We start from the raw sequence: 24,561 nt of genomic DNA on the forward strand, positions 1-24,561 counted from the left end.
CATTTTTTGTCCACCTATAACGGAAGTGCAAGGACTATAAGTGCTGGATAGAACATAGACTTAGATAGACATGGCATCGTTGTATCTGTTCTATTATAGCATCTGTGCAAGCACGGGCAGTGCCATTGAGACCATCTCCATTTTGAAGTAGTCCATGTTCTTCTACTACTACATTTATGAGTTGGTAAACAAACTGAAAGGGTGCATACTGACACTGGGAGTGTGTTGTTTGAACATATATAAAGCCAAGTTTGGCGATTTACTGCCACCTGCAGCTACGGAATGCTTACTCACGAGTGTAATTCATTGGCTGATCCACGCTGGTGACCTGGATGGAATTATGTGATCCTTCCTTAACTCCTAGGAAGTCCCACCCAGTTGACTACTTCGAAATGGTGAAAGTCCTCAATGGTGCTGCCCATGCTAAAACGAGTAGCTTTTGGGCACTAGAGTCCTGTATCCATCTCTATGGGATACAAGTAGTAGGCCTAACATGAAAGTCCGTTTGAGTGTGTCTGAAGTTTTGAAAATACATAACACTTATTTAATTGTATTTATTTTACCCATATATGGCTACACATAGGCCTACAATCATATTCATTCCATTTTATTGAAATATTTGCTCTCTAAACCTGCTCATCGCAAAGCCTCTTTCTCCAGCACCAAAATTAGAATACGTTGTGACGCCATGCGTAATTTTCAGCCCTTCCCCTTTTGATGAATCCGCTATTCAATTGTGGCAGTCGAAAACAGCAACGTTGTTTCCTTATGTATAAAATGGTTCTCAGTAACCTGATAAATTACTAAAGAAATGCTTCGACTAAGATAATATTAATACGCTCTCTAAGTCACCCAGTGCGGTGGCTTACTGGTGAAGGCATGGAAAAACAACCGAGGTTATTGGCATCCCAACTCTTCCTGAAAAACAGCGTCTTCGAAGTATTGTTAAACGGTGTGCTTCTGACATGGAAAGAGATTCCGGCCAATAAAAAAGTAGTTTCGGGCAGCATACATCACCCCTTCAAAGTCGGTAAGTGTCATAAGATAAACAGGGTATTAAGTGTGAAGATATATGCTACTAAAATACTCCGACTGAGATCGATGGACAGAGGTGATTTATAGCCTATAGTATGTTCTCTTTGTTGGATATATTCGCTGTCCAGGTGACGTGCGCAGACTAAGGTTAGTCTTAAAATATGTCAGTTATTCGTTGCTGCACCTAACCTTTTTGCTGATGAAAGACCATACATCATTGTTATTGTCAACGAATGACATGGTATGTTAAAGCCTACTGTATAGGCCTATTCGAAACCGAGAGTGACAATTTAGTGCAGTCTTTTATTTTAATGTACATTTTTTATCGTAGCAGCGAGACTATCCATTTCCCAGAACTATGTTTTAAATGAACGCAAGCCAATTATGAGCTGTTGGATGACAACTGCGGCCCTGGTTTGGGTAGCGTCGCTATGTCGGGTCAATTGGATGGTACGCCATTTGTTCTTGGAGTTCTTCTTTATGAGTTGCCTGACATTTGTCATCACCTCATACGGTAGGGCTAATAACCACTATAGCGCTTGCACGGTAGCCTTCATGTTTTACGCATCCTTCATGTTGTCAGTCTATTCCCAGTACATTTAAACGCACAAAGCATAATAATTCTAGGCTGTTCATTATGTATTAGCCTTTATTATAGGCTAATTAGATTCAGTAATGTATTGATATTCAGATTGAAATTGTTATTATAGCCTACTAGGTTACATGAGCCAACATGTCTGAATGGAATAGGCTGCGTTTGCCTACACAGGCAGCCCAATTCAGAAGTTTGTCACTAATTGGTCTTTTGACCATTCAAATCAGATATTTTCACATTAGATATTTTACAGGTCAAAATACCATTTAGTGAAAAAAATATCAGAATTGGGCTGCCTGTGTAAACTGAGCCATAGTACGACATCCCTTGTCACCTGAGATTCAGACGAAGAGCAAACATAGAGACAGGGGTCTCGTCTTTGTGTCTGTGGCATTATAGGTCTAACAGCATTGGCAGTGCCATTGAGGCTATCTCCAGTTTGAAGTAGTAGTTTTTCTTCTTCACGATTGGCTGATCCGTCAAGATGACCGTTGGACATGACTCCAACAAGTTCACCAGGAAAGATCAGCCAATGAAGTCGAAGTCCCACCCAGTTGACTACATTGAAATGGTGGAAGCCCTCAATGGCACTACCCATGCTAATACGGACTTTAAGCCTCGATCATTCTCCTATGGGAGCAAAGCATATCCACATGGGGACGTATGGAATGTGCTTACGTTTGACATTTGAGTAATTTAGCAGATGCGACTTACAGGAGCAATTGGAGTTAAATGCCTTGCTCAAGGGTGCATCGACAAAGATTTCATCTAGTCTGTGCAGGGATTTGAACCAGCAACCTTTTGGTTACTGGCTCAACGCTCTTAACAGCTAGGCTACCTGCCGGCACTGTTTTACTCTGTATGGTCTGTTGAACTAAATGTGGCAGTAGGCCTACCACCCCTGAAACCAGGCCTAAATGGAAATTGACTCTACTAAAATCCTTTTGGATATTCAAAGCATCTTATTGTGGTGAATTCAAAAGCATAGGCTACACTAGAGATATGAGGGAAGAGAGCGGGTTCACGCTCCTTATGGTCAATGATAGGCCACGTAGAATTTATAGGAATCCACGGACAATTGTCGTCAACCAATCCAAACAATTTAGATTTCCAAGTCAGTAAATCAACAATATAACATGTTTGATGCTAATTTGGATATTTAATAACTTATCTAAAAATATTACGAAATTCTATGATTTTTATGATCGCTATCACAGATTGAGTTGCAGTCTTGTCTGCGGCCTAATTCTGTAGTAGACCCTGTGCCATTCAGATTCTCTCATTCTAACAACGGACAGGACAGCCTCACCAAAAGCAAACACACCCATCACTTTCACTGTCAATGAATAGAGGAAGGCCTAGCACGGGTCTTCCACAATGTAGTTCCTGGCACATGTTTCCATCAGGTGTTGTTGTAATGTTTCAAACAGTCCAATGCAAACCCATCCATATTTGTTTAAAGATTAACGGTGAACACTCTGAATCAGAGCTGAGAAGGGCATTCACTCATGATGTCACTCACCACACTATGATGGATAAGGGCCTACTGTTCTGTTGACATTTTCCCTCTGCTTGCTTGGCCCTTTGACATTTCCATGGAGGGCTAATGTTAGCTAGTCTGATTTGGTGTTAGTAGAAACATGTGTCCTGCAAAGCAGGCCCATAACCCACCAAGGGTTTTTAATTTCTCCCGCTCCTCATCCCCCAACCCAACTTTCTTTCTATGGCTGTTATTAGCGAAACCAGTACACTAGTTGCACAACTAGGAAAGATCTGGCTAGTGCATAGGACAACGGTGACTTGTGTTTTCCAGAGCAGCTCCATACAATATGGCTGGTACAGTATGTTGTTGACCTACCCTTGTTGTGAGGAGCTAATTGATTTCAGTTATGTAATACTGTTCAATAAGTCATTGGGGTCAACCCTGGTGTTCAGTTTGAGCACCAGGGGTATGAGGAGGAAAGTCATGAATAATTGCTGTGTGTGTGTGTCAGTATATTTCAAAGGAAAGAAGATAATCTTCAAACATTCCAAATATCAATTGTATTGATCTTCTCATTCAATGGAGAAACTGTCAAATGAGAACCTAAGGTTTAGGGTCAAACTAGGTAGGTAGGCCTTGATGAGTACAGTTTGTCTGTGATGACTCGGGCTGGGATCCAATCTGAAACTGCGCCATTTAAAGGCCGCTACAGACCCTACTCAAACAGAACGATGGAGTGCCGTATACGGTCCGTTCTAAAATTTGAGCCAAACAAAAGTACGTAGAAAACAACGCCTGTTACCTGAAGCGTTTACCATGAATGCGATCTCTACTAACACGGTCACATTACCTTTTAAAACCTGCCTTGTCTAATGGCATGATCATATTGACTCCTGTCCTTGGACATCATTTTCATTGACAACAGAGAGGAGTTTACATAATGACCCAGAGCACTGGAGCAAAGTAGCCTCGGTTTTTCGGATGACTGCCTTGCCTGGTTCACCAATTACTTTGCAGACAGAGTTCAGTGTGTCAAATCGGAGGGCATGCTGTCCGGTCCTCTGGCAGTCTCTATGGGGGTGCCACAGGGTTCAATTCTCGGGCCGACTCTTTTCTCTGTATATATCAATGATGTTTCTCATGCTGCGGGCGATTCCCTGATCCACCTCTACGCAGACGACACCATTCTATATACTTCCGGCCCGTCCTTGGACACTGTGCTATCTAACCTCCAAACGAGCTTCAATGCCATACAGCACTCCTTCCGTGGCCTCCAACTGCTCTTAAACGCTAGTAAAACCAAATGCATGCTTTTCAACCGTTCGCTGCCTGCACCCGCACGCCTGACCAGCACCACCCTGGATGGTTCCGACCTTGAATATGTGGACATCTATAAGTACCTAGGTGTCTGGCTAGACTCTAAACTCTCCTTCCAGACCCATATCAAACATCTCCAATCGAAAATCAAATCAAGAGTCGGCTTTCTATTCCGCAACAAAGCCTCCTTCACTCACGCCGCCAAACTTACCCTAGTAAAACTGACTATCCTACCGATCCTCGACTTCGGCGATGTCATCTACAAAATTGCTTCCAACACTCTACTCAGCAAACTGGATGCAGTTTATCACAGTGCCATCCGTTTTGTCACTAAAGCACCTTATACCACCCACCACTGCGACTTGTATGCTCTAGTCGGCTGGCCCTCGCTACATATTCGTCGCCAGACCCACTGGCTCCAGGTCATCTACAAGTCCATGCTAGGTAAAGCTCCGCCTTATCTCTGTTCACTGGTTACGATGGCAACACCCACCCGTAGCACGCGCTCCAGCAGGTGTATCTCACTGATCATCCCTAAAGCCACCTCATTTGGCCGCCTTTCGTTCCAGTCCTCTGCTGCCTGTGACTGGAACGAATTGCAAAAATCGCTGAAGTTGGAGACTTTTATCTCCCTCACCAACTTCAAACATCTGCTATCTGAGCAGCTAACCGATCGCTGCAGCTGTACATAGTCTATTGGTAAATAGCCCACCCATTTTCACCTACCTCATCCCCATACTGTTTTTATTTATTTATTTTTCTGCTCTTTTGCACACCAATATCTCTACCTGTACATAACCATCTGATCATTTATCACTCCAGTGTTAATCTGCATAATTGTAATTATTTGCCTACCTTCTCATGCCTTTTGCACACAATGTATATATAGACTCCCCTTTTTTCTACTGTGTTATTGACTTGTTAATTGTTTACTCCATGTGTAACTCTGTGTTGTCTGTTCACACTGCTATGCCTTATCTTGGCCAGGTCACAGTTGCAAATGAGAACTTGTTCTCAACTAGCCTACCTGGTTAAATAAAGGTGAAAAAATAAAAATAAAAAAAATAATAAAGGCCCTACCCCCTTCACTTCACAATCACTGGCCTCCCTATTTCATGCCTGACCCATATCCAGATAGCTAGGTTAGCCTTTATTCTCGTTGTTTGTCTTGAATGTCTCGAGCTGAATGGAGTCGGTAAACATCGGTATCTATTCTTAGCTCGGCACAATATCATGTTGGCTTATTCTGTGACTATGTATTAGGAACACCTTCCAAATATTGAGTTGCCCCCCCCCCTACCCCCCCATAGCTTTCATCTGGTCAGTCTGTCATGAAAAGAGCAGATGTTTTGCCTACTCAGTGTTTATCACTAGAAATATTGTTGATATTAGTAAACCATGACCCAAGGAGTTGATAACATTGGCCAACTAAGTATCTGAGAATCAAGTGTGTTATGTAGCATTTAGGCCTGCGATCAAATATGGTATGACTAACCATTATAATGTCCTCGGCTCCAAAGGACCAATGGTGTACATTCAGCAGGCCAATGTTAAGACCTATATCTCTTACAGTGACATTGTTATAGCTGTAAGTTGTCATAACAAAATGAAATTATCCTGTCATACTTATGTGGTGGCTTCCCATGTGGACAATATATCTGTCTAGAGATAAAACGGACTAGTGACCTCCCTGTGTCGTTAGTTCTTTCATCTTGAGGCTGTCAAAGGTCTCTTCATTTATTTCAGAATGGATGGGCTTTGGCGTCGAATCTATTCATTTCAGGAGCTGGAAAAAGTCCATTAAATTCAGAGATATCTGATGTTCCAAGGACAAAAGTCTGGAAAATGAGCAATCACAAGCAGCGTTGTTGAAATAATCATCTCTCCAGATGAAAGGGGAATAGTCTTTGATAAAAACACTTTTTTTTCAGGCTTAAAGGGTAAATTAGTTTCAACTTATTTCTCATAAGATTATTATTTTCCATTCTCCACCTAAAAGGGATCAAATTACACAAGACCTTATCTCAGAGTAGATTGAAAGCTGGCTCCACTGTCTTCAGTGGCAAAATCTGCTGCACCTGAGAGAAACGCACGTTGAACTAAGACAGAGAGGAAGCGGTAATCTGCTGCATCTGAGAGAAACACACGTTGAACTAAGACAGAGAGGAAGCGGTAATCTGCTGCACCTGAGAGAAACACACGTTGAACTAAGACAGAGAGGAAGCGGTAATCTGCTGCACCTGAGAGAAACGCACGTTGAACTAAGACAGAGAGGAAGCGGTAATCTGCTGCACCTGAGAGAAACGCACGTTGAACTAAGACAGAGAGGAAGCGGTAATCTGCTGCATCTGAGAGAAACGCACGTTGAACTAAGACCGAGAGGAAGCGGTAAAGTGAGAGGCCCAACTATGCTGAAACCCGTCTCCTTTCCTGCAGGTGCAATTTATATTTTTTTCATTCGTTTAAAAAAAAAAAATGCCCACCAAGCAAGGAGTTTTTGTCTGGGGGTCAATGAGTGTCGAATTTGACCAACAAAGAAATGAATGGCTTATTTGTTACGTGAGGTTTCTTTGATTTGAATAGAAGTTTCATAATAAGGAGGACACGTGACATCCCTGCAACCTCCAGAAAAAAGTTGTCTCGAGATGGATGTGCATATTCATGGTATGAGGCTAGTAGCATAGCATCTCTCCATTGAATACAGGCGGTTGATGTAAATAACCCTCATTGAGTATTCAAAAAAAAGATTACAATAATGAGATGTATCCACCAATCCAAAGAAAATATAGACCTGAGCTAGACTGTCTGCTTTAATTGGAGGTTATTTTCATACATATCGGGTTAACTCTTTGTACATAGTCCCCCCATTTTAGGGGACCAAATGTATTGAGAGCGATTCACTTGTGTTAGAGTAGTCAAGTGTTTAGTATTTGTTTCCATATTGCTAGCACACAATGATTACATCGAGTCACTTTTATTATAAATAAGAATAGAATGTTACTAAACCCTTCTACATTAATGTGTAGTAAATTTACAAAGACCTGGGGATTTCTTGGCACTGAATATGAACATGTGAATGCTATCATTATTACGGATAGTCCTGAATAAATTGTGAATATTGAGTGACAATGTTTGCAGCTCAAATATCATACCACCAAGACATGCTCACTTCTCACCATTATAATAATGGGAGATTTGCAGGGGGTCGATATTTATGCCTCTAACTTTCTCATCAATATTCAGGATTATCCATATTCATGGTAGCATTAACAGTAATGTCGTGTTTAGAAACATCCTATTCTTATTTACAAAAGTGACTCCAAAATGACACATTGTTTACTATTCATTTCTATTGTGCAGAACATAATCTGAAACACAACCAAAACAAACTGCAAATGCATCCAACAAGTTTGTAGCGACACAAGCTTGATTTAATCACTGCATTCTAGGAATATGGGACCATATTAGTGAATTTATCCCAATACTTCTGGTCCCCTAAAATGGGGCCACAATGTACAAAAAGCATTGTAATTTCGAACCAATTTATCCGATATGGATGAAAAAACCCTCAAACTTTAACCTAGTAGTCATTATACCAATGTGAAATCCAAAGTGCTGGAGTACGGAGCCAAAACAACATGTGTCACTGTCCCAATACTTTTGGAGCTCACTAGAGTGACTAGTTTGAACTGCGTTTGCCAGCTGTATTTGACGGGGTTCCCTTTGCTTGACAATGTTCCTATATCTCCGATCAGATGTAAAGGACATAAAAGTTGAAGAGATTAAATGAAACCCATTTGCTATGAAGAGGCCTAGTGAATCGGGCTGAATTTTGAAGTTCATCTTGACGAGTATGCTTTTAACCTCTCTAGGGTAGGTGAGATGTTAACGTCCCACCAGGCGAACATCCGGTGAAACTGCAGAGAGCTAACATTCTAAATACACCATTTGTTATAGTAAACATTCTTGTAAATACATGTATTTTACATAATTTAAAAGATGAACGTCATATTAATCCAGCTGCTGTGTCAGATTTCAAAAATCCGTTACTGCGAAAGCAAACATGCTATTTTTAGGGGGACGGCGCCACGCACACACACAAGTATTACTAGCATTTTCCAACCAAGCATTTGCGTCTGGAAAGTCAGAAATAGCAATAAAATAAATTGCTTACCATTAAAGATCATCCTCTGGTGGCAATGCCAAGTGTCCTAACTACACAGTGAATGTTGGTTTTGTTTGTTAAAATCCATTTTTTATAGCCTAACACGAAACACTTGTAAAGCGCTTGCGTCGTGATTTCCATCTCATTCAACTTTGGATGACGCATTTGTGGTAATTACACACACTAAACAAACGTTTATCCAGTCATGGATCATTTCATTGCAATCCTCTGGTTGTTACTAACACAACCATACTTGATGGTTCTTTTCCCGGGACGTATTGACCGAAACAAACCGATTTGAAGACACCAATCAATGACATCATTGCGCACCAATGGTAGGACCCGTCTATCGTTGATTGACTGTATTTTGGCCCAATGACCACTGATCATCTTGAAAGATAGCCTATGAGCTGAGGTAAACAGCAATATGTAATGGTTATAAGTTTGAAGACGAGCCTTTGTCGTAAACTCTGGCGTAAAAGAGGTTCATTCGCCATTGCAAATCCTACTTGACGGAGCCACGGGTGTTACGCATAGCAGTACATATTCAATGAGCCGCCAATGTCTAGGTGTCCATCTCCTTCTGAAGCTTGTTCATCCAGCCGGACCCATGCTGTCTTCGGCTCCACACTTACCCGGCCATCTAGAGTTGTGAAGTCAGTGACAAAGAAGTGGAGGTGGGGAAGAGAGAAACCTGCAGACAGAGGACCAGAGGGTCGTTGGCACTCTGTGTTAGAAGATGATGTGGAACCAAATCCACCAGTTTTTAGACCCAAAAGGCAGCCAGGACCTCAACTAGACATGACTGCAAAGTACAGCCCCCTTCAACTTTTTCAACTGTCTTTCACCTCGTCAGTTGTTGATTTCCCTGGTGTCAAACACCAATAGGTACGGGGCTAAGAAGCAGGCAGGAAAGAAAGAGGCATGGAAGACCATTTCCATGTCAGACCTTTTAATACTAATTTTCAATGGTCATTTACATGGGGCTGGTGAAGTTGAAAACTCTAAGAGCGGACATTTTCCAGTAGTCCCTATCAACTGCCTTTCCCCATGACTGTCATGTCTTGTAAAAGGTTTCTGACTATCTCACGGGTGCTTCACATCAGAGACCCAGAAGTTGATTGGGTGAATGACGAAGAGAGGCACACCAAGGTTTGATAGGCTGTGCAAAATCAAACCTCCCTACCCCAACACCGTTGAGGCCTGCAAGACCTATTTTCAGCCCGCCCAGAACCTGTCCATCGATGAGAAGATGGTAGCCTCAAAGGCCAGAATCAGCCTCAAACAATACATCCGTAACAAACCAACCAAATGGGGTTACAAACTATTTGTTTTGGCTGATTTCTGTGTGTGCCTACACTTGCAATTTTGTTGTTTATGAAGGGGAAAACAGTTTTGCTACCGGTAATGGACTGAGTTATGATTCCGTTATGGAGTTATTGGATTTTCAACTGCTGGGGAAGGGCTACAAACTGTTTGTGGACAACTTCTACACAAGCCCGACCCTGTTTACAGAGCTGAGGAAGCGGGATGTGTGGGCTTGTGGCACCATTCGGACCAACAGAGTGGGCTTTCCAAAGACAAAGGTGAACGACATGCCTAAGCGGGCTGAGCGGGATACCATGCAATGGATCCGTGAAGATGGCCTGCTCTTTGTGAAGTGAATGGATACCAGAGAGGTGGTCATGTGCTCCATTATCCACAAGTCCTTCAGTGGAGATCACGTCGTCAGGCGTGTGAAGGATGGTGACGGGGCATGGACCACAAAAAATATACATTTGTGTGGGACACCTGTGTGACTTCATGCTCAATGTCATGTAGCTCGCTAATTTTCGAAGTTATCTGTCCAAAACTTTGCTCAGCTATTGTTGCCATCTTATGTTCTTCATTCAAATCATCCACAGCATCCTATCTGTTTGTTTGGCTGTTCTTGGTCATTTGAAAGATGATGCAGCAACAATAAAAAACAGAAAACAAACGTTTATTTCCTTGTATTTTCTTCTACCAGATCTATTGTGTGTTATCCTCCTACATTCAATTCACATTTTCCACAAAATTCAGTGTTTCCTTTCAAATGATACCACGAATGTGCATATCCTTGCCTCTGGGCCTGAGCTACAGGCAGTTAGATTATGATATGTCTTTAGGCGGAAATTGAGACGAAGGGGGAGGTACCCCAAAGAAGTTAAAGTAATTGCAAAAAGGTTCCTATGTAGTGACAGGACACAGAACACCCTTGACCCCCATTTAGGCTTACATCAAATACAGTGAGCTGTTTGTGTAGTGGTGCTCCTAGTTGTAATGGAGTGTGGTGTGGTTTCTTGCCCTCAGCCAATGGTGATATTCCCACAGGGAATTTCACACACACATCATAAATGGCTCTGTGTTCACAACCTTGGTAAGTATGTACAAAATGTGTGGTCAAGTATTACCGAGATGTTTGTGTACAATATCTAAAGAAAAGTGGTGCAAGTAAGCACATTCTCTGCTGATGCAGTTGCATGTTTCACATTTATGTGAAAATGAGGGAACTTTTGTGAACACGGTTCTCTAACCGAATTGGTTTGACCTGGTTTGTAAAAGGGTTGGCACCTCTTGGGACATTGTGAAGGATGAGGAGATTAGGGCTGGGTGATATATCAAATTAAGTTGATTATGCGTCTCATATACAGTGGGGCAAAAAAGTATTTAGTCAGCCACCAAATGTGCAAGTTCTCCCACTTAAAAAGATGAGGCCTGTAATTTTCATCATAGGTACAATTCAACTATGACAGACAAAATGAAAAATCCAGAAAATCACATTGTAGGATTTTTTATGAATTTCTTTGCAAATTATGGTGGAAAATAAGTATTTGGTCAATAACAAAAGTTTATCTCAATACTTTGTTATATACCCTTTGTTGGCAATGACAGAAGTCAAACGTTTTCTGTAAGTCTTCACAAGGTTTTCACACACTGTTGCTGGTATTTTGGCCCATTCCTCCATGCAGATCTCCTCTAGAGCAGTGATGTTTTGGGGCTGTTGCTGGGCAACATGGACTTTCAACTCCCTCCAAAGATTTTCTATGGGGTTGAGATCTGGAGACTGGCTAGGCCACTCCAGGACCTTGAAATGCTTCTTACAAAGCCACTCCTTCGTTGCCCGGGTGGTGTGTTTGGGATCATTGTCATGCTGAAAGACCCAGCCACGTTTCATTTTCAATGCCCTTGCTGATGGAAGGAGGTTTTCACTCAAAATATCACGATACATGGCCCCGTTCATTCTTTCCTTTACACGGATCAGTCGTCCTGGTCCCTTTGCAGAAAAACAGCCCCAAAGCATGATGCTTCCACCACCATGCTTCACAGTAGGTATGGTGTTCTTTGGATGCAACTCAGCATTCTTTGTCCTCCAAACACGACGAGTTGAGTTTTTACCAAAAAGTTATTTTGGTTTCACCTGACCATATGACATTCTCCCAATCTTTTTCTGTATCATCCAAATGCTATCTAGCAAACTTCAGACGGGCCTGGACATGTACTGGCTTAAGCAGGGGGACACGTCTGGCACTGCAGGATTTGAGTCCCTGGCGGCGTAGTGTGTTACTGATGGTAGGCTTTGTTACTTTGGTCCCAGCTCTCTGCAGGTCATTCATTAGGTCCCCTGTGTGGTTCTGGGATTTTTGCTCACCGTTCTTGTGAACATTTTGACCCCACGGGGTGAGATCTTGCGTGGAGCCCCAGATCGAGGGAGATTATCTGTGGTCTTGTATGTCTTCCATTTCCTAATAATTGCTCCCACAGTTGATTTCTTCAAACCAAGCTGCTTACCTATTGCAGATTCAGTCTTCCCAGCCTGGTGCAGGTCTACAATTTTGTTTCTGGTGTCCTTTGACAGCTCTTTGGTCTTGGCCATAGTGGAGTTTGGAGTGTGACTGTTTGAGGTTGTGTACAGGTGTCTTTTTATACTGATAACAAGTTCAAACAGGTGCCATTAATACAGGTAATGAGTGGATGACAGAGGAGCCTCTTAAAGAAGAAGTTACAGGTCTGTGAGAGCCAGAAATCTTGCTTGTTTGTAGGTGACCAAATACTTATTTTCAACCATCATTTGCAAATAAATTCATAAAATCCTACAATGTGATTTTCTGGATTTTTTTCCCTCATTTTGTCCGTCATAGTGTACCTATGATAAATTACTGACCTCATCTTTTTATGTGGGAGAACTTGCACAATTGGTGGCTGACTAAATACTTTTTTGCCTCACTGTATATGTGTGTGTGTATGTATGCACCAGTCAGACACATCTACTCATTCAAGGGGATTTTCTTTATTTTTGAGAATAATAGTGAAGACATCAACTATGAAATAACACAATGAAATAACACTTGGAATCATGTTGTAACTGAAAAAGTGTTTGAGGTTCTTCAAAGCAGCCACCCAGCTGCCAGCTTCACCTGGAATGCTTTTCCAATAGTCTTGAATGAGTTCCCACATATGCAGAACACTTGTTGGCCGCTTTTCTATCACTCAGCGGTCTATCATCCCAAACCATTTTAACTTCTCTAGGGGTAGTGGCAGCATTCGGAATTTTGGATAAAAAGCATGCCCAAATTAAACTTCCTGCTACTCGGGCACAGAAGATATGATATGCATATAACTGGTAGATTTGGATAGAAAATGCTCTAAAGTTTCCAAAACTGTTAAAATAGTGTCTGTGAGTATAACATAACTGATTTGGCAGGTGAGAATCCACTTCCTGAAATCCATTCAGGAAGTAGTTTTTTTGGGGGGGAGGTTGTAGTTTTCTATTCAATGCCATTACAGTATCCATTGACTTAGGACTCAAATTGCAGTTCCTATGCCTTCCAGTAGATGTCAACAGTCTTTAGAAAATGTTTTGGGGTGTATTCTGATAAATGAGGGAGTAAGACCAGTCTGAATGAGTGGACCCTGCTGTGTCACAGAGCTTTTTCATGCGCAATCCCGAGAGTGCCTTTCCATTTTATATTGACGACGTTATTGTCCGGTTGAAATATTATTGTTTATTTAGGCTAAAAACAACCTGAGGATTGAATATAAACATCGTTTGACATGTTTCTATGAACTTTACGCATACAATTTGGATTCTTTTGTCTGCCCATTTTGACTGCGTTTGAGCCTGTGAATTACTGAAGAAAACGCGCGAACAAAACTGAGGTTTTTGGATCTATTTTTTTTTCTTAGCTCTCATGGTCTAGTTAAAAATACCTCTAAGGTATGCAAAGACTGACATGAGGAAATCTGATTCACTACCCAATTTAGAAATTGCACTTCCTGCCGACCCCTCGCACCTCACTATTTTTAGGGACAGGGATGGTGCCTCACAGTAGAGGCCTTCACGGATCCAAAAAGTTTATCATACAGACACGATATGCATGAATATATATATTTTTTATATAGATACCTGTTCCAAACGGACCCGAGAACCACTCGACCCATTGCATATAGGCCTGGTCGGCTCTAGACTCGATCCGAGTGAGGGAAGCAGCAGAAAAGTCAATTTTTAATAAACCAGAGCTGAGGTAGAAAGTGGTGACGCTCTAGCAGGTGGCGTGCTGTGTGTAGGCTACAGTGAGAGTGAGTGAGTGACTCAGGGTGCAGGGAGGGAGACGCAGCAACCAATCAAGCCAACTTGCGCTATAGTAGACTAATAGCTGCCAATAGGATTGCGTAGTACTTGTCTTGATTGCATCAAACCGGGATAAGCTAGCTAGCTAAGCTTATTGAGGCTGCATACACTTTCTTGTCCTACACAGTTACAAATAACATCTCCATTCAGAATAATAAGTAACAGCCTACCTGTTGGCTCTTGGTCTTGTAGCCTAATCTTGCCTTTTAACTTCCACCTTCCATTGATTAGACATCTCTTAACTTTTGCCGCACACTGAGGCTCTATGACTGTAGCCTGTTGGTGCTTTCATGACTTATGATTGGTCAACAACAAGCTAAACGCATCACTCATGAAAAGCAAGAGCAGCAGCATCAATTATACAAGCACCTGCTCCCTCGCCTCTCCTCTTCTCTCCCCTGTAGCAGTCTCGTATGGGTCCTTCCAGACGTCAGGTAAAATTGCACATACCCGATAGTAAGACTAATTAAAATCTGATCAGACCCGTCACGGGTTCTGGATCTGGACCCTCTCGTGTATTCGTGTACAGGTGGATCCATGAAGACCTTTCCATCAGCTTGTTGAGCTTGTTGAGCCAAGTTACTCCCGCCATACCTCTCCTCTATAGTGGCCTTTATTTACACTCCTTAGCCAATGGGGTTGTTGGCACCTCCAGCAATGGTGGACTTTATCTTTGATAAATCTCACATGTTATTAACATGTCATAGGTCATGGACGGGTACTTTAAAAGTTGACTTCTCAGTCGACACAAACTGCATTCGAGGTCAGCTTGAAGGGTTGGGGTATGCAGACAGGTAGCGGACAGAAATAAAACACACTACCATTCCAAAGTTTTTTGGTCACTTAGAAATGTCCTTGCTTTTGAAAGAAAAGCACATTTTTGGTCCATTTTAAAATAAAAACAAATTTATCAGAAATACAGTGTAGACATTGTTAATGTTGTAAATTACTATTGTAGCTGGAAACGGCAGATTTTTAATGGAATATCTACATAGGCGTACAGAGACCCTTTATCAGCAAGGTGTTCTGTTCTGTGTTCCAATGGCGTGTTAGCTAATCCAAGTTGACCATTTTAAAAGGCTAATTGATCATTAGAAAACCCGTTTGCAATTGTTAGCATTGCTGAAAACTGTTATACTGATTTAAAAAAAACAATAAAACTGTCCTTTAGACTAGTTGAGTATCTGGAGCATCAGCATTTGTGGATTCAATTACAGGCTCAAAATTGCCAGAAACAAAGATATTTCTTCTGAAACTCGTCAGTCTATTCTTGTTCTGAGAAATTAAGGCGAAAAATTGCGAAGAAACTGAAGATCTCGTACAACGTTGTGTACTACTCCCTTCACAGAGCAGCGCAAACTGGCTCTAACCAGACTAGAAAGAGTGGGAGGCCCCGGTGCACAACTTATCAAGAGGACAAGTACATTAGTGTCTAGTTTGATAAGCAGACACCTCACAAGTCCTCAACTGGCAGCTTCACTGTTGATGTTGAGACTGGTGTTTTGCGGGTACTATTTAATGAAGCTGCCAGTAGGACTGGGCGATATGGCAAATAAATTAGCACGATATTTATATATGAACCTTATCAAACCGTGGTTAGAGCATTGGGCCAGTAACCAAAAGATTGTTCGATCGAATCCCCGAGCTGAAAAGGTACAAATCTGTCGTTCTACCCCTGAACAAGGCAGTTAACCCACTGTTCCCCGATAGACCGTCATTGTAAATAAGAAGTTGTTCTTAACTGACTTGTATAGTTAAATAAAGTTTACCTTTTTTTATTATGTGAGCTACACATAAAATTATACTTGAAGGAAAATTGTTCCATGTTTTCGGCCAGGGAGCACGCACCTGTGGTCAATTAAATTGATAAGCCTCTTGAGACCTTCCTTTTCGACTGTGCTAATTGGTAGCATGTCCTTAGCAATGCAATGTATAATAGCATTTGTGATGTCTTGTCTACGTTGGTTTGTAGGGCATAAACGCTGTCAGTGTTGACTGCTTCGGGCAAACATCCCTAGATTGGCTGGTGCTCGAGGGGCTTTTATCATCAACTCAAACTTCCTACATGTTTCTAAGAGTGATTTTGATTCAGATGTTGAAACAGGTTTGTCGTATTACCAGACTTGGTAGCCACCTGTCTATGGCACAATTTGTACCGAACATTGCTCTGCTCTTTGTCGGACTTCAAAAAGCCAAACCACTTCCAAATTACTGAAACAGTTGAACCCTTTTTAGCAATAATTTCTTCGTTGGAAGCGGCTCCTTCTCCATGGCTATCACTGCCACTGTTTTCGCCTACATTACTCATTTTTCCTGGTTAATAGTGGCTACTCCATGACTTGAGGTGCTAAGTGTTTTTTAGTGGGCGTATACCTCTCCTTGTGCATATTGTCACTTCTCTGCACACTCCTGCTGCGTCACAGAGGTGAAATGGACTGCTGTACCTAACTATTCTATATCAACATTATCAAAAGTGAATCTAAACGTTTTATATAGTTATTGAGAGAAGTAATTATCTCTAATTATTGATATTGATTTATCGCCCAGCCATAGCTACCAGTTGAGGACTTGTGAGCCGTCTGTTTCTCAAACTAGACTCTAATGTACTTGTCCTCTTGCTCAGGTGTGCCCCGGGACCTCCCACTCTTTCTATCATTAATGAATGATCAACACAGAAGTCTCACGAGGTCATTAATGTTTCCCTGATTTCCTATAGAGCTGTTATAGAACTGCTGTGGGCACAAAAACAAATGAATGCAGGGCCGGCTCATGATAATGACTTCAGGAAAATGGTGGTAATAACAGGCACCATTAATGTAGGAGTTGCCCTAACAATATGGTATTGTTTGGTCCATAGTGATTGATCTAATCTTTCTCCAAATGATCCCCTTCTATTATCCATCAGTAGTGCTCTCTATGGCAGGAGCGGTCAACAGCTATACAGCACTAATGGTTCTCCCCCTCCTTGCCTTCTCTGTCCAACACTACCTCCACCCTAATGCTGAAATCAAACTGTTAATAGCCCATTAGAGCTCCCATCTCATCACATTAACTTTATTAGCAGGAAGCTATCCAAGCTGTAATTGATACAGCCAGCCAAGTTTGTTTGGGTAGGTAAAAAAGGGCTTGAGATCCTGGCACATAGTCTCTCTTGTTTTGTGTGTGTGCTTTTCCAATACATTTCATTTCTAAAGGGTAAATCTCTGGTTACTGCCACATTGTGACAGATTGATTTGGTGTGTTTAACAGGTAGCAGCCACAGCGTGTCCGTGTCTGAGATCCTAGCAGTCCGGGAGCTCGATGTGGATGGCGGGACCAAAGATGATGGCAGGTGGCAGAAAATGCCCCAGAAACTGACTGAGGCCTATCCATATGCATTCACAGGTACAAATTGTTGGTCATCTAGAGCAATCTACAGATAATGGATTCAATATGTAGTGTGCTTACCCATAAAATGTATGAAGTCACTCAAGGTTTATACATATGTCCATTCAATAGAGAATTCCTTCTGAAAAATTATAGTCCAAACCATGTCTCTACCATATACACTGCTTTCAGAAAATATTCATACCCCTTGACTTATTCCACATTTTGTTTATACAGCCTGAATTCAAAATAGATTAAAATAAAAATTCTCACCCATCTACACACAATACCCCATAATGACAAAATTAAAACATGTTTTAGAAATTGTTGCAAATTTATGAAAAATGAAATGCATAGATTTAATTTGCATAAGTATTCACATCCCTCAGTAAATACTTTAGAAGCACCTTTGGTAGCAATTACAGCTGTGAGTCTTTCTGGGTAAGTCTCCTGAGCGCTTTCCACACCTGGATTGTGCAACATTTGCCAATTTCTTTCAAAAAATTATTCAAGCTCTGTCAGATTTGGTTGTTGAACATTGCTGGAGAACCATTTTCAGGTCTTGCCATAGATTTACAAGTAACCTTGTCAAAACTGTAACTTGGCCACTCAAACATTCACTGTCTTCTTGGTAAGCAACTCCATTATACATTTGGCATTGTGTTTTAGGGTATTGTACTGCTGAAAGGTGAATTAATCACCCAGTGTCTGGTGGAAAGCAGACTGCTCTTAGCTCCGTTTCTTTTTTTAATCCTGAAAAACTCCAGTCCTTAACGATACAAGCATACCCATAACATGATGCAGCCACCACTATGCTTGAAAATATTAAGAGTAGTACTCAGTAATGTGTTGGATTTGTCCCAAACATAACACTTTGTATTCAGGACAAAAAGTGAATTGCTTTGCCACTTTGTTCGCAGTATTACTTTAGTGCCTTGTTGCAAATATGTTTTGGAATATTTGTATTCTGTACAGGCTTCATTTTCACTCTTAGGTTAGTCTTGTGGAGTAACTACAATGTTGTTGATTCATCCTCAGTTTTCTCCTATCACAGCCATTAAACTCTGCAACTGTTTTAAAGTCATCATTGGCCTCATGGTGAAATCCCTGAGCGGTTTCTTTCGTCTCCGTCAACTGAGTTAGGAAAGACGCCTGCATCTTTGTAGTGACTGGGTGTATTGATATACCTTCCAGTGTAATTAATAACGTCACCATGCTCAATACGGTAGATAAAACCGCAATGTAAATTAGTTTTGTTAAGCCTCTGTACCCTGTCACCCCTTCGCGTCCCCCTTCCACAGTGTCCTATGTGGAGAGAGCGAGGCAGCACCGCTGGCAGTGTAGTGACGTCACCTTTCACTGTTCAGAGGGGGCGCTGCGTCAGCAGTGGATCCAGACCATCAGAGAGCAGCTCACAGCACTAAGTATGGCTGAGTATTACTGACAATGAATATGTTTTGTGAAGTTTGGCTGCAAAGCTCACTCAGAAATGAGTGGCCGCCATTCTGTTCTGTTAATCAGTGTACTGAGCGATTAACCATCATTTCATATTTTTTCCGGTCATTAAACAACTCATTGACCGTCTGTTCAATTACTTGAATTCAATCTAGTTTTTTTTTTTATGTGAGCCCAGAGTGCCATTTCTCTAGAGAGAAATTAAATAATTCACGACAGAAATCATGTAAACTATGTGGGACAAGGGGCTGAAGGGAGTTGTCATTTTCATTAAGCAAATATTCAACCTAGTTCAGCTCAGAAACATGATAATTAACTACAATCCAATTGTGGCAGTTTTTTTTATAGTTTTGGACAGAGATCAGAGCGGTTGCCAACATCAGTCCAAAATAAGCCCAATGTGTTTCTATGTTCTTATTTTGGACCTGAACTTGTCGCCTGCCTTTGACAACGGCTCCCATTGTTAGGGCAGAGACATCATTATATACAGATCTCTGGACGGATACACTTTTACGCTTGCTATGTTAGGTTAGATGCACAAAGAGCGGAATGTACACAATGCTGAGAGGGACAGAGACAGTTTGAAAGTATGCCTTATCTACTTTGAAGAACTAGTTAAATGATTTCGTCAGACAGCTCTGCAACATAAGCTACTTAGGAAGGCTACCTAAATAGAATTACTAGACAGTACAGTATGGGGAGCACAGAGATAATGTTAGTTTTGGCTCGCTGACTGCTACTACCTGAGCAGAGATGAGATGACTTTAAGGAACTGATATTTGATTTCATAGGAAATTACTGTTTTTCTATTGATATCTACCAAGGTGGACCTGACAGAGACAATGTAATATTTTCTATGTTTTGGCAGTTATTTTGTTTTTTAAAGCATTAAATACATTATTGAAAACCGTGATTCTTTTTTCAAAAATCAAACCGAACCGACCTCAAAGAGCACTAATTGTTCAGTACTATTGCTCAGCCTACAGCCTAGAAATTGATCTGGGGAAAAATCTTTCACTTGATTTTTTGCAGCTAGCAGACCCAAGCATTTGCTGGTGTACATCAACCCTCATGGGGGCAAGCAGCAAGGCGAGTGCATTTATGAGCAGAAAGTCGCGCCTCTCTTCGCCTGTGCCTCCATCTCCACAGACGTGATTGGTGAGTTCCTGCCAAAGACATTAAACATGCTTTAATAAAAGATGGGCCAAGTCAAATTGTTCACTGTAGGCAAATGGGCACAAGCTCTCTCAGGCCGCACAGGAATATGACATCATTTACGGCCGCCATCTATCATCCTAGTTCCTCATTGGAAAGGATGATGGTCGATGAATACTGGATTCCTTTACATCCGGTTTACTTCTCAGACTAGAGAAAGACTGGACATTTGTCAAGTCACACATTTTGACGAATTGCATTTAACTATACAGCTGCTTGGGTTGATATCAAGATATTGATACAGTATTTGAACAATTGTAAAAATAAAATAAAAATCTAAGGTGGGTGTGAAAATGTTTGCACATAAAATCAAACTAGTCCTTTGGCTACAAATTGTTTCAATGTCTAACAATTAGAGAAGAGAAAATGTACTTTAGGACTTCCTCTATCTCAGACTTCTTTATGGAAAATGCTTAGTCGATATATTGCTCCAAGCGAGTGAATGATTACTCCCTAAGTCCAAAATATCGATTTATGCAACAAATTAGGAAAACATCATGCGATATAAATGAATCAATTGTAAACCTGTTCATGTTGACATTTCAAGTGTGTATCTCAACTACAAGAAGCACTTGAAAGACAAACGTCTAACTCTTTCCTGGTCATTTGTTGTCATAGTTACAGAGCATGCCAATCATGCCAGGGACCACCTGAAGACAGAGGCGGAGTTAAAGAAATATGATGGGTGAGTCGAGGATGGAGATGTTCTCAATGTCATTGTCGCTATAATGACAGGTCTGTTTTAAAGACCTCTTTGTAGTCTGGTTTTCAGCTCAACCGTCACTAAATCATATTCAACCAATCACAGTTGAACTAAAAACACCCCCAAGTATATTAATCTCAAACGACAAACAAAAATATCAGTTTTGTTGTTCTGACCTTTGTGTGTTACATGACCTTTGACCTCTATGCAGAGTGGTGTGTGTGGGCGGGGACGGCATGTTCAGCGAGATAGTTCACGGCCTGGTCTCTCGAACACAGAGGGAAAACGGAGTGGACCAGAACAGCCCGGAGGAGAAGCTGGTACCCTGTAGTCTCCGCATCGGCATAATACCCACAGGTTAGTCAAGGCCCCACGCAGACATTCACAAGCACATGCATGTATGTACACATTCTATATATGCCATCTGCAAGCATTCTCCTCTCTTTTTGTCTTGTCTTGATTATTTATATTTAATATTTTGGATTTAATGTAACAATGTTCTTGTCTATAGCTATTTTGTTTTATGTGGAAGAGTAGCTCCTGCATGTGCAACAGCTAACAGCTAAAAAACACATCACTATGTTTACACAGCAATGATCACATAATAAGCTATCAATAGCTCAGTTTATAAACTAATGTCAACCATGAGGTCCATTTCATGTACACTAGCTGTGTTGATTTCCGCATTCCATTTTTCCATCTTACACACACACACACACACACACCCTGGCCGTGATCCCACTCTCCAAGGGTGTTGGGATATGCAATAAAAAACATTTCCAATACATACATGCATATTAGTACACACTTGTACATGTATGAGAGAGGACAATTATAAGCACCCACCAAATTATTATTATTACAAACACACACACTGCTAGCTTTTGTCTGTGTAGTCAGGAACATAATGTATCATTGTCTTGTTTTGTGTGGTATCCAGGTTCAACGGACTGCATCTGCTATGCCACTGTTGGCATCAATGACCCTGTGACCTCAGCTTTACATGTCATAGTGGGTGGGTGCAGTTATCTACATTGAAATATTAACAGCACTTCCAATTAAATTGCCTTTAAAAATAGTGTAACTGACATTTGTATACAGCACAGACTAGTAGCATAAGCGTTCTTTGTCACTGTTCCAGGTCATTCCTGGAGATTCATTGTGAATAGAAATGTCTCGTGTTAGACACTTCTATGTTATCGCTATGGCACACTCAGCTGACCAACAATTGACAGCCATGACCTACTTATTCAGAGCTTTTGAGTTAAGATGAAACTGCTGGAGGTCAGTGTGGGTGGGTGGATGGGTGTGCAGGTGTGTTTTTTTTAATAGTAAAAGCACATGGTGTGTCATCATACCTCTTTAAGACACTGTACCCCACACACACAGTATCTGTGGAGGATCACTCATACTAGACTTGGGGGGGGGGGGGGGCGTATTCACAGGAGACTCCCAGCCAATGGACGTGTGCTCGGTCCATCACAACAACACGTTCTTGAGGTATTCCATCTCCCTGCTTGGATATGGTTTCTACGGCGACGTGCTGGCAGACAGTGAGAGGAAACGCTGGATGGGACCAGCCAGATACGACTTTTCAGGTGGGTCAGAGGAGTAGCTTTAGCTGTTTTAGGAAATACAACCATTGTTACTGTTGTGGTAGTCTGTTGTCATTGCAAGTGATATGGCATGATGTCGTTTTGTGCAGGTTTTAAGACGTTTCTGACACATCACCACTATGAAGGGGCTGTGTCTTTTCTACCAGCAACTGACATACTGGGAACACCGCAAGACAAGACCAGGTGTAGAGCTGGGTATGTAACACTGTACACCAGTTGTGTAGTTTAGTATTACATGTTTGTCTAGATGTTGCAAATGAGATTGCTCACTTGGCTAGCCAACTCCATTCCTGCTTTCCAGGTGCTTCATATGCCAGCACGACGGGCAGCTGTATTCAGGGGATTCCCCAGAGGAATCCAAGACTGCTCCAGATGTCTCAGACAGAGGTAGGTACAGTATCTCTGCCTGAACGCACATATGGCCTCAACTCCACACGCCATGGGTCTCTACTGAAACCTGCTCAATGTTTTCACCACAAAGCCCCAACCTCTGTTTCTGTTCTATCCCAGAATATGAAATGGGGTGGGGGGTGGTCAGAGGGAAGTTCCTGGCCATCAACGCGGCCAGTATGAGCTGTGCCTGTCCCCGTAGCCCCAAGGGCCTGTCCCCCGCCGCCCACCTCGCTGACGGCACCACCGACCTCATCCTCGTACGCAAGTGCTCCCGGTTCAACTTCCTGCGCCACCTGCTACGCCACACCAGCAAAGACGACCAGGTAACCACACTGGATGGGGCTACTGCATTGGTTTCTTGATTTCTGTGGGTACTCCAACCCGGGTCCATAGCAGTGGTTGCATGAGATGGTTAACTCGCCACTTTCCTGTATCAGGGATTTCACTTTCTCACTTCTGTTCCTCCCCCCTTCAGTTTGACATGACCTTTGTCGAGGTGCACCGTGTGCGGCGCTTCCGCTTCACGCCACGCCACTGCCAAAACGACTCGGAGCTGGACCTGAGGGAGAACGGCAAGCAGCTCTTCAGCCAGATCTGCCGGGACCACCCGGCCTGCAGCTGCAGCCCTGCCTATAGCAGCTGGAACTGTGACGGCGAGATCCTCCCCCACGCTGCCATTGAAGTCGGGTACGCAACCCTCTACATGGAAATATAACACACTTCTAAAAGTTTATTTTCTGCACTGTGCTGTCTTCAACATTTTAATTGATTTCCTGCCTTTGTTTTTTTCCCTGACAATGTTTTTCTTTGTATTCTGCCCTGCCAGAGTTCACTGCCAGTTGATCAAGCTGTTTGCGCGAGGGATCGAAGAGCAGCCTTTGTTTGAGGACCTCGCCAACCCCCCGTGTGCACTCTAGGTCCCATCACCCCTCCGCTGCCCTACCCTATCAGTCACTGGAACAGTCCTACAGCGTTTCAAAGCCTCCCTCTGCTGTCACTTACCTTAGCCCTGTGCACTACCTTTCTCTAATGTACTTTCTGGGGCCATTTTGGAGGTCACAATTTCACAGGTCAAAGAGTGCTGGTGCTGGTACATTTACGGAGGTTCATTATCCACTATAGCGAAGAAGAAATCATGAACATTTTAAAAGAATGTACCCCCTTCCTGCTATCCTTTTGCAATAAAGATATGTTAACCAACACTTAACGTGCTGTTCAACATTTGTAGAACTTCCGTTTGCACGTGTTGGAATGTATGTTGCTCCAAATGATGAAGAATTGTTACAAAGCTTTGTTTGTTTATTTATCCATTTGGAGAAACACAATATTAAAGGATGTTTGAATGTTTCTAGCTGCTTGCCTTGTTTGATGTTATTTCCCTGCACCTAAAAAGCATGAATTTGAATACATTTGTGTGGATGATAGGATATTGGATGAACCAGAGCACACTATGGGTGCCAGATGCCAGCTAGCCTGTCACCTTAATGTGGTAATTTAATATGTCCTATATACAGTGCCTTGCGAAAGTATTCGGCCCCCTTGAACTTTGCGACCGTTTGCCACATTTC

The 24,561-nt window shown here is 42.0% G+C and overlaps 1 protein-coding gene across 1 annotated transcript; it reads left to right on the top strand.

Annotated features, from left to right (window-relative positions):
• The first annotated feature begins 701 nt into the window (after positions 1–701).
• Positions 702–24,344, top strand: LOC139406438 (ceramide kinase-like). Its single transcript, XM_071149022.1, has 13 exons — positions 702–1,030; positions 17,495–17,629; positions 18,913–19,035; positions 20,099–20,224; positions 20,900–20,966; positions 21,196–21,341; positions 21,925–21,999; positions 22,430–22,582; positions 22,690–22,795; positions 22,902–22,987; positions 23,111–23,316; positions 23,469–23,680; positions 23,820–24,344. Exons 1-13 carry the CDS (start codon positions 880–882, stop codon positions 23,908–23,910), a joined length of 1,677 nt encoding a protein of 558 aa, XP_071005123.1. The 5' UTR covers positions 702–879; the 3' UTR covers positions 23,911–24,344.
• Positions 24,345–24,561: the final 217 nt, after the last annotated feature.

Source organism: Oncorhynchus clarkii, chromosome 4 (genome assembly GCF_045791955.1).
Source record: "Oncorhynchus clarkii lewisi isolate Uvic-CL-2024 chromosome 4, UVic_Ocla_1.0, whole genome shotgun sequence".
Lineage (NCBI taxonomy): Eukaryota > Metazoa > Chordata > Actinopteri > Salmoniformes > Salmonidae > Oncorhynchus > Oncorhynchus clarkii.